This window comes from Nyctereutes procyonoides, unplaced genomic scaffold, assembly GCF_905146905.1.
Source record: "Nyctereutes procyonoides isolate TBG_1078 unplaced genomic scaffold, NYPRO_anot_genome, whole genome shotgun sequence".
Lineage (NCBI taxonomy): Eukaryota > Metazoa > Chordata > Mammalia > Carnivora > Canidae > Nyctereutes > Nyctereutes procyonoides.
The window spans coordinates 37,297,726-37,309,042 of NW_026575131.1; the positions used below are offsets into that span (position 1 = coordinate 37,297,726).

Genomic DNA, 11,317 nt, shown 5'->3' on the forward strand with positions numbered 1-11,317 from the left:
TTATAGATTGTCATTTACAAGTTTGAGTTCCACATATGTTCTTTTTGGGTATTGAGAATATTCAGCACATTACCCTTAGAGTTGGCAGGAATAATTCTGAGGCAGTAACTTAAATTCTGGGTGCTAGCTATGTAGGCTGGTACCAAGAGCTGAGTTTATGGTTTGCTTCACCCCAGAGGTGTTCTCTAACATTTGTATCTTTTGAGCACTACATGGAATCTGCATATAATGTGCAAATGCTTCAGTCAAAAGATTTAAAAGTCTATCCTATGTGCATACAGAGTTAGAGCAAACTGTGATTCTTCATTTTGTGTAAAATGTATAAGGGACATGGGGTGCCTAGGTGGCTCAGTTGGTGAGGCATCCAACTCTTGATTTTGCTCAGGGCATGATCTCAATGTTGTGGGATCGAGCCATGAGTCAATTAGCAGGGAGTCTGCTTGAGAGTCTCTCTCTCTCCCTCTGCCCGTTTCACCCTGTGTGCACTTGCATGCGTTCTCTCTTTCTCTCAAATCAAAAAAGAAATCTTAAAAAAAATAATGTAGGGACACCTGGGAGGCATAGTCAGTTAAGCATCCAACTCTTGTTTTGGCTGACGTAGTGATGGTCTTAGGATTGAGCCACATGTCAAGTTCTGTACTCAGTGCAGAGTCTGCTTGAGATTCTCTGTCTCTGCCCCTCCTGCTCATGCTCTGTCTAATAATAATAATAACAATAACAATAATATCTTTAAAGTGTATAAAGTTTATGAGAGGTGGTATTTGCAATAACCATAGTGTCTGAAAGACATCATAATTCTTAAGACTTTTAAGTAAAATAACTTCAATTTTAAGCCATCATAATTAGTTACAAATGTCTGTTTTGGAAGAAAAGTAGTGAACGGACTCTGACATATCTGCCTCTTGTTTAGCATCTTAAGATCTCTTATATATCCCCTTTCATGATTTTGTGAGTACATTCCCTTTTCTTTAACATGAACTGGAATGGCCACTTATTTTCACAAGTGACTGGATCACCATGGTTCTTCATTGTGGTAGTTTAAAACCTCCCTGATTTTTGTCTTTTCCTAGGGTTTGCATGTTAGCCACTAATAGGGGTTTTCCGTTAGGACTTTTACTAGTATATTTGCTTTGTACTTGACCACCTTGGCACATAGGTCCTCTTATTACTTCTTATGGTGTTTTGTTCTTCTTGATTTTCAGGTAGACTGTCATACTGCCAAAATACAATGGTGCTTTTGCCTCCTTTCTATCTTGGAGGTGCCCCTTCTAGGCCTCTCACCAGTATCGTTAAGTAAAGAGGCCAGCTAGTGCTTGTTAACATTTTTGTACTGGGCTTTTCAGTAAGAGTGTTTCATCTTTTTCATAATGGTAAATTGTAGCCATGTGTTTGTCTTTCACAGAACAAAGCTAAAGAACCAAGAATATGAAACTTTAGATCATTTGGAGTGTGATCTGAATTTAATGTTTGAGAATGCCAAACGCTATAATGTTCCCAATTCAGCCATCTACAAGCGAGTTCTAAAATTGCAGCAAGTCATGCAGGTATGATTCCTTGGATTTGCTTATCTGTGGTGTGTATAATTGAAATAATTTTACACTCTCATGAATAAATAAAATCTTTAAAAAAAAATTTACAAACTTTGGGTATATGCTTTTAAGATGTATGATTTCTCCCAGTAATATCACATCATTTATTTCAGCCATAAGTACTGCTGAGGTTTTTTTTTTTTTTAGAGTTGTCGGGGCCATGTAAAGTAGAAATAGTTCAGACTGGGTTAGCTTTGTGAGTGGAAGGAGCAGGGATTTGTGCCTGGGAAGTAATTTTAGGGTCCTCAGGAAGTTTCCCTCCAATCACAGACAATAACTGTTGTCATTTAGATTTCATTTCTTTGGTTCTAGACTTTGTCTCTGTTAAGATAGGATTGGTCCTAGGAGAAAGGACATCCTAAAACTGACTAATCATTGTACAGTGTTCATGAATTGATCAGATCCTTTCTGAGCGCACATCTTAGTGGGCACACGAAGCATTGGGCCATCTAGGGGTTTTGAAGAAAGGCATAGATATGAAATACAAATTATATCTATTTGTCAGTTTTGGTTGGAATCTTTCTGGAAAGAGAATCTCAGAGCAAGGAAGCAACAAAAGTGATTTTAGATCCTATAGTCTTCATTTTGTGGAGTCCATCCTGGCATCAGTGCTGTGCATTTCCCGTAATTTCTTTCAGCACTATGCGTGTATTCCCTAAGTCTGCAATGGTTGCACTTTGAGCTGTTTGGCAGGAGGTTTTTAAAAATGCATGTGTTGAAAGTAGATCTTCTTTCACTTCTCACATTAAACTTTCTTCTAAGCTACACCATTGTTTAAGAATCCAGGGTACTTCTTAAGAGAAGGGTACTACTTCCAGAGACTACCTTTGAGTTGGTTTCACCTAAAAATGGCAGGATACCCCTACAGCTTGCCTCAACGCTTTTAACAAAGTTGAGGCTTTTGTAGTCTTGCAGTTTAGATAGTGTTGATTCCTAAACCCTCTGAATCCAGTTTTTAATCTCATTTTATGTAGGTCATGCAGGCTTTTGTTAAACCGGGTTATTGAAAATGTTTACTGACTCTTTAATTATGTGCATCAACATGTAGTTGCATTTTTCTAAGAGAATCTGTTATGTCTAGCTATTTAACATTCATAAATTCTAGGAGAGTTCAGCAGGGTGAGCTTGACTCTCAGGGTCTGCTCTGTTTCAGGCAAAGAAGAAGGAGCTTGCCAGAAGGGATGACATTGAGGATGGAGACAGCATGATTTCTTCAGCCACCTCTGATGCTGGTAGTGCCAAAAGAAAAAGGTATATACTCTTCTCATAGCTGGAGACATCTCTGTTTCTATTATTTCGTTTTTGATAAGTACAGAAAAGTGTGTTTTTAAGCTTTCAGGTATGAATTCTTTTATAAGCTCTAATTATTTGCTAACAGATCTTTTAAAATTCATTTGGGAATTGTATGATCAGCACTGCCATTGCTCTCAGTGCTGCAGTGGCTATAGACCTCTTGAATAAAAGTGAGAACTACTTCTGTGGCTCAGCAAAGCACGTTACTCTGTTGGCTGTCTGGGCTATTTTGCTTTAATGTGGCATTGCAGGAGTGCCACTTAAATCTGATTTAGGTAATTTATACATGGTGAATTTCAAAAATTCAGTACTATCACTGCAGTGAAGTAAGTCACTGATACTCCTACGTCCTTGTTTTTCCTTATTAATCTGATCTTTATTTGCCATTTTAAGGATGTCAGATTATAAACTACCAAGTCATAACTTCTTGTAGTTCATAAAAGCTGAACTAGATGTTTGGTTTTTCTGTCTTTCTAATCTTTCTCCAAACTTCCCTCACCCTTCCTTTCTCTCACGGGTTGTATGAAAGGGGCACCTCATTGTGAGACTCTGAAGCTGGACTCCTATAAAGAATATCCTGCAAGAACATCTCTTTTGTCTACGCCTCCTACACAGAGTTTCTCTGGCTCGATCTTTGTGGAACATCATATTCTCCCTCAGCCTTAACTGTCTCACCATCTTTGTAGCAGCACTCACTGCAGGGAGGACATTTTAAACAAAAAATAAGCAAATCACTAATAACGGGGGCAGATTCAGAGTCGAATGAAGAAGTCACTAGTAGCTGTTGACACTGTTTTGTTCATGCATTAATAGATCCACTGAGATCAGAGGATTTTAAAAAGTGGTTTATAAAAGAGAAGCTGTCCTATCTTTTCCTTTTATAAATAGCATTTGGGGACATTTTTTTAGCTTTGAGAGTAACTGCTGTGCTATGCCATGGTAACTAAATTGACTGGTGTACCCTAAGATGTGAGTCTCCTCCATTACTGGCCTATGAATTTCATCCTTCCAAGTTCTTAATTCCTTGTTATACCAGGGACAACGGAGGAAAAATGTGAAACCAGATCAGAGACATCAAATCAAGGACATCTTTGAGTGTAATTATATAACTCTACTACAGCATCACCTGTGTTTTCCAGATCAGTCACCCATCAAAGATAAAAACTTCTAAGGCAAAAGAAGGTAATGCAGGCAAAAGTGATGGTACAGTTAGTGCCAACACTGAATGGAAAGAGAGATTTGAAACTAGTTGAGCATTAAAATAGTTCTGAGGAAGCATTAGCCCAGGCCAGATCCTTAAAAATGACCTCTCTGTCTCTGTGGCTTGTAGTTGGTGGGACAATCAAGTAGATCAAAGGAAAGTTATTACTCTAAAACCTCCCGCAAAAAGAAAACTAAGCATTATGTTGTTGAAATCATAAAATCCCACTTTAGATAAAACATCTCTGTGAACAGGTTTCCTAGGAAGTGTTTTTAATAATAAAGTGAAAAACACAAATAAGAACAAATATAAATCATTGCTAAAGTAATAAAAGAACATACCTGGTTTTGAAATACAGGCATGAGTTGACATTAAGAGGTTGAGAGAAGCAAGTGCTATACTTTGAACTTTGTGGCAAAGGAAGAAACATAATGAGCCTTTTAGAAGGTAGCTCGTTACATTAAGAGGTTTTGCTAATGAGAAATAGACTTTTCTGGAATTCAGGCAAACACAGCTGCCTTGTAGGTTAAGTTTAGCTTGTCCAGAGAAGTCAGGGCCAGGTTCCCCAAGTACCCTTGACTCCTAAATACTGTGTATGATTCTATCTTTGCCTTATTTTTTTTAATATCTAAGAGTGTGGGGAAAATTGATGTATGTTCTCTTCATTCTGGGAGTGCATTCTTTTCCCCCATTCCTTTGCCCAAAAATCTACCTGCTGTCTTCCATGTTAAAATGTTCCAAATATTCTTAATCTTTTATCCTTTGGGTCGAATAAGCCTCTTTTTTCTCAACCATATTTGGTTTATACATGACCCTCCAATATTGCCTGTTTTGTTTCTCTTCACATGTAATGTTTGTTTCTGCTTTCCCAGGAACACTCTTGACAGTGAGATGTTGGGTCTCAGGAGGCTCTCCAGGTGTGCAGTCCTTTTTTATGCATAAACATTTTTTAAAGTATAACTTCTGTGGCATGTTCAGTACTGATTAGATTAAAAGTGAAGTCTTAAGCATGAAATAACAGTTTGTATTTTCTTACAAATAAAGAAAGCAGTATAGTTAGAAGTATAGTTGGTAAATTCAGAATTAGTTCACCTCGATACTTTCTAAAGCCTTAATTTGTTGCTAACTTTGCCAGTGGCCACAAGCCCTCTCACCAATCATTGTGATTGTGCTTGTGTGGCAGTAGGTGGAGGCTGAGAATATGGTGGCGTTGCCAGTGTCCAGAGGCTGGCAGACGCTGAACCCTTTTCAGGGATATCTTTTACACATTGAGGGGTGGTAGAAGGATCAAAACCGTAGTTGATGGTCCAGGTGATGTCAGCCTGTGTTGGTGCCTGTGCATTGGGTTAGTGCTTTTCAAGCATGAATACATTTTATCAGTCTCTGATCTTGCCCATGTTTTATTTCTTTGAAAGCATCCATTCTTTTGCATGTCACTTACGATTTTAAAAACAGCTTTTGAATTGCCATGTTATAGCCCTAGCCATCATTGTGTGGTGCTTTTATTTTCACTTTAGCCTTCTGGCATTCATGGAGTGTCAATTGCTTGCAGAACACCAGACTCTACTCTTAGAGGCTATAAAGGAGAATGTTTAGGCATCACCTCTACATGCCAGGAACTTACTGGCCAGGAAGAGAGAGGCAGGTTGAAAACACATAAAAGTATGTGGGAGCAATGTCATAGAATAATTGCACAAGGTACTCAGTTGTGTGGTTCTATAGAACTACATACACGATTGCCCGGATAGCTCGGAAATATGATTTCTCTGTCATGCTTTTCTTTGCAAGTTAGGTGTTCTAAAATTATCTACATGCTGCTCCCGTATGCAGTCCACTCTACAAAATTACTATGTTATTATATACCTCCTGAATTTTCCTTAAGAAAAATTTTCTTAGATCATAAATTTAAGAAAAAAACATGGGTTCTATTTCTTTTACATCCTTCATAGTGTGTATGGCACTAACTCTGGGCAGTAGTAGAAATAGAAATGTGGGACATCGTGGAGTAGTATTACAACCCCAAACTCTAGAACCTAATTGCCCAAGTCCAAATCCTAGTTATTCTGATTAGTTCTGTGATCTGAAAAAGAGTCAATAAGTATACCTACATAAGATTGTTGAGAGTACCTGAGTGGTTGATGTGTTTCAAGCCCTTAGAACTGGGCCTGGGTGCAGTTAGTACTCAATAAATGTTACTGATTATTTTCTGGAAGTAGTTCTCTTTGACATCAGGACTTGGTAGATTTCATTTTGTTTTTAGTCTGATACTACTAGTCTGGGAAAATCATTAGGAAAGGTTTATTATTTATTAAAAGGTTTTACTTAGTAGAAGGTTTTACTCCTTGAAGACTTGAAGATGCAGTGAATGTAGCAAGCCTTGTGAAGGAAAGAAACTTTGGGTTTTAGCCTAACAGCAGACACCACTGAAACTCTAGGACCAGGGAAGGAGTTAAATCCTGGGAGACCTGGGAGCCTGTGAACGGGTAGAGAGGCCCGCGATAAGTGCCCACCTTTGGGAAAGGGAAGGACATCATGAAAGCAGCCTAGTGATTATCAACTGATTCAAGTCTTAGTTCTGATTGCTCACTTTATGACCTTAGATATTTGCTTGACCCCTCTAATCTTCCAGTTTTCCACCTGCAAAACTGGGATAGTCGATGTATCTGGTTCATAGAGTTTGAGGATTAAATGAGGGTGTACATATAGTGCTTACTTAGCATAGCCCCTGGGCACGTGGGAGAAGTGTTAGCTGTAACTATAAATGGGAATTTTATGTGTAAATATGCAAATGTGAATACATATAATAAATAACAGCTTCAAAGGAAGTAGAATGTTAAGGACATTTGACAACATGGTCAGCCACAAAGTATGAATGTGAGGACTAACACCGTGGTGTGAAAAATTGAAAGATCAGATCCAGAAGGGCTATGGAGGTTCCTCTAAAACTTGGTGCTAAACTAAGAGAAACAAAAAGTGACAGTGTCTTCAGTGTTTCATGTTGGGTGGGGAATCAGGAGGTTGACCCTGGGAAATCAAATTCAGAACAGAGCCTCTTCTACCTTCTATTCTTCATGCAAATTAGAAAAAGCACCCATTTCTCAAGACATTTTCATTTGTTAGAAAACTGCTGTAATATAATGATTTTGTTAACACAGAACTCTTCATGGCCTATCTCCTATAAAATTCTAGAACTGCATATTTATTATAACAAGGTCTGTTACCTGAATTGGCGTCCCCTTAAGTGCACAATGATAAACAGCCCTGGTTTTTAACTTCCTTAACATATATTTTACTTCAGTATGTTTAAAGATGCTGACTTAAAAAAAATATATGAGTATGCCAGTTATAAGGTCTGAGATTCATGCACCTTTCCCAGAATGGAGTGGAGTAAACAAATTCTACTTATAGTTAGTGGTCTGAGAGAGGAGGACAGGTAAGATACATAGAGGGCTTCTAAGAAGAATCTGAAAAGCAAAGTGACATTAAAAACAGTAAACAAGGGATGCCTGGGTGGCTCAGCAGCTAAGTGCCTGCTCTCAGCTCAGGGTGTGATCCTGGAGTCTCAGGATCGAGTCCCACATCAGGCACCCTGCATGGAGCCTGCTTCTCCCTCTGCCTGTGTCTCTGCCTCTCTCTCTCTCTCTGTGTCTCTCATGAATAAATAAATAAAATATTTTTAAAAAGAAAACCGTTAACAAAAAATTAAAACAATAAAAAATAAAAACAGTAAAACAGAAAGTACCAATTAGGGGAATATGGTTTCTGTCTTTTTGTAATGTAGAGTTTATCTCACTTCAGAAAGTATTGAAGTTGCTTTCAAAGTCACAGATGTAGGGATGCCTGGGTGGTTCAGCGGTTGAGCGTCTGCCTTTGGCTCAGGTCATGATCCCACAGTCCCAGGATCGAGTCCCACATTGAGCTCCCTGCATGGAGCCTGCTTCTCCCTCTGCCTACGTCTTTGCCTCTCTCTGTGTGTCTCTCATGAATTAAATAAATAAAATCTTTAAAAAACTAAAAAGAAAAAGTCACAAATATAATAAAGTTCAGCATCCATATTGGGAAAAGATAAAGCAAATACACCAGCCACCCAAGCTAATAGAGTTAGAAATTTCATAGTCTTCTAAGTTTTTTCTGGTAGCCAGATATAAACTAGTGAGCCAGTAGTTCTCAGTGTCAAAGGCAGTAGAAGGATTAGGAAAGATGTCGACAAAATAACAAAACAGTATTTTCAGAGAAACTATAAGTAACCCTAATAATAAAAGTTTTATTGCCTTTGAGGATGGAACCCAGTTACACATTACTCTCTGAAAGAGTGAATAATACAGATGAGGAAAGGATACTATTTGTAGTAAGAGTTTTAAAACAGTACATTTCATTTATTTAGAGCCGTCTCAAATTCAGATTTTACATTTTGGATATGTCCCATTCAAAGCTGCTTGGTGTCAGAGTTATCCCACTCACCATTCTTTTGCTTTTTTGGCATTTTCTCTAAAACTTGATAAAGAAGCTTTCCCTCCTCTTGAATAAAAACTTTTGAAAATCTGCCCTAGACCCACTCTCAGAGTATTTGTAGCTTCCTACAGAAAAGTCCAGTGATTATTGGGGGTGATGTACTGGAGTCAGGAAGGGAAGAGAGCTCACCTGGACCAAGAAAGGAGTCTTGAATTGCTCTGCGTGATATTCCTGGGATGAAGAGAGATTTCATTTTGAGTTGGTTATTGAAGAGATTTTCCTGGGGTGAGGAGAGATTTCATTATGAGTTGGTTATTGAAGAGATTTTTTTAAACTCAGGTTCAAAATGGGATTCCTGAGTCTTCATTTTGAATTGTGACCCCCTGCAAGTGAGATCTAAAGAAACTATATCTTTTGTAGCTTTAAGCATAGATTTCTGTGATAACAAATTCAGATTCTGAAATTTTTCTTTGGAGGCTTCCTGAAGGTTAATGTCATCTGTGTTCTAATCTCTGCCCACGTGGGGAGCTCTGTCTCAAGCTCCCCTTCCATTGTCCAATTGCTAAAGTCCTGGACTGAGGGAGGACTCCTCACATCTTTGCCCTCAGATGCCTCTTTGAGGAAATAGTCCCCACTGAATGAAACTTCTCCTGACATATCTAACAATTACTTACTTGACATAAAGACACAAAGATACTGAGAGGAGAAAACAGCAGAAATGATTCTGGAGCCGCTCAGGTAATCCTGAGAGGGGGATTGAGCAGTTTGAATGAAGACGCAGGAAGCAGAAGTCCTTTTTCCCACCTAACCAACCACTTTCAGGCTATCATTGCTCCATGATGCTTGGAAGATAGGCATTTTTGACATATTTTAAAAGCTTGACTTAAAAAAATAAATAAATAAAAAATAAAAGCTTGACTTAAAGATAGATATTTTTTTCTCATCTATTATTATTTATTGGGTTTTTTTTCCTTTCCGTTTCTTTTCTTTTCTTTTCTTTTCTTTTCTTTTCTTTTCTTTTCTTTTCTTTTCTTTTCTTTTCTTTTCTTTTCTTTTCTTTTCTTTTTTTTTTAAGTATATTTTGTACTTTGAAGAGAAAGTATCTGGTCTTTGGCCTCTTCATGCCCCAGCAGGAGAGTGAGTCTCAGGACTAGGAGACCTCTTTAGCCACATTGTTTATTTCAGAAATGTACTTCCTTCCATTTATAAGACAGGAAACAGATACAAAATGTTTACCTCTAAGTAATTATATGATATTGTGTTTATTGGATAAAAATTAAGTTATAAATCATTTCTTTTTATTACCTACCTGAGTGTTCATCTGGGGACTGCTGGCTCAGGTCTGGCTATAATTGATCAATGTCCTGAAAACATAACAAATAATGGGGCAGAAATCATGTTGGAAGATCATCTCTTCTAATAATTCACTGGACATCTCACCTTGGGCAAGTCATTTAGCCATTCTGAGCCAGTCCTCAATAATTAGAAGACAGCCTATCTGTCTTTCTGGGCTCCTTTTGAAATCAGGTTCAAATCTGTGGTTCCTTGACTTTGTTCCACACCATGTATATCTGTTACTTAGCATCACATCTCATGGGGAGAATTTGGAAAACAAGACAGGGACTGACATTTAAGGATGAGAATTTGCTCAGGTGAACCACAGAGCATTTACTCCTTAAGCTAAGTTGGGATACTGGAATGATGCTGACGGAGCTGGAGGGAGCTGGGACTGACCCAGACAAGATTAATGCAGGAGAGACTTGTGCCCACTGTGGAGACTCAATCTTGCAGATAGCGTCCCTTTGTTTTCTGGAAACCAGGATATGCAGGTATTCAAAGTGGTTGTCTTAAGAGATGGTACATTCTCACTATGTGGGTTCTGTTTTGGTTTTTTTGAAGTGAGGAATGTTAGTAACAGCAGGGAATTGGTAGTTTTATTCCACTTTTGCTGTGTTCTTAAAAAATATATTTCAGCTGATAATAGCATTTCATTTTCTTTGGGTGTTAGAGATTTTTTTTTTTAATCATTGCATTTCATAAATATTCTAAACAGGTTTGTCTGGTGTTCATTGGCTGCTCCTGCCAGAGTCACTATGTTTTAATTATTTGGAAATTCTCCTAATATTTGCTTATAGCTGCCAGCATGTTTACTGTGTTTGTGGCATATGTAATCAATAAATTGTAATCATTATGAACCACCTTCCCACAAGATTTTTTCATTTCATATTCATCCCTGTATGAAGAAAACTGAACCTCTTCTCATTTTTCCCCTTTTTTCCCCCCATCCTCCCAACAGTAAAAAGAACATAAGAAAGCAGCGAATGAAAATCTTATTCAATGTTGTTCTTGAAGCTCGTGAGCCAGGTTCAGGCAGAAGACTTTGTGATCTGTTTATGGTTAAACCATCCAAAAAGGACTATCCTGACTATTATAAAATCATTTTGGAGCCTATGGACTTAAAAATAATTGAGCATAACATTCGCAATGACAAATATGCAGGGGAAGAAGGAATGATAGAAGACATGAAGCTGATGTTCCGGAATGCCAGGCATTACAACGAGGAGGGCTCCCAGGTAAAGATGTGTGGGAATCCTGGGGTAGGCACATTGTCTTTTGGGTCCTGGTAGCATAATGCATTTGAAAGATTAGATCTAGAGGCCTCACTTAGGTTGCTCTTCTCAATGACCACCAGCTTAATGCTTTGTCTTTTATAAATTGTAAAATGGCAATCCATTGCAAAGGTTAGAAGTTCATACCCATAAGGTGACATTCTAGATTTGAA

The 11,317-nt window shown here is 38.1% G+C and overlaps 1 protein-coding gene across 25 annotated transcripts in view; it reads left to right on the forward strand.

Annotated features, from left to right (window-relative positions):
* Window positions 1-11,317, forward strand: part of PBRM1 (polybromo 1) — a 115,811-nt gene that overhangs the window by 45,347 nt on the left and 59,147 nt on the right. For 21 of the 25 annotated variants that reach the window (XM_055343385.1, XM_055343386.1, XM_055343387.1 and 18 more), the window contains 3 exons: window positions 1,403-1,544; window positions 2,743-2,840; window positions 10,832-11,108. In XM_055343385.1, the coding sequence (XP_055199360.1) occupies window positions 1,403-1,544; window positions 2,743-2,840; window positions 10,832-11,108 (517 nt within the window). Of the gene's footprint in view, window positions 1-1,402; window positions 1,545-2,742; window positions 2,841-4,955; window positions 5,001-10,831; window positions 11,109-11,317 lie in introns of all 25 variants that reach the window. The other 4 variants (XM_055343408.1, XM_055343405.1, XM_055343407.1 and 1 more) reach the window with 1 other exon arrangement.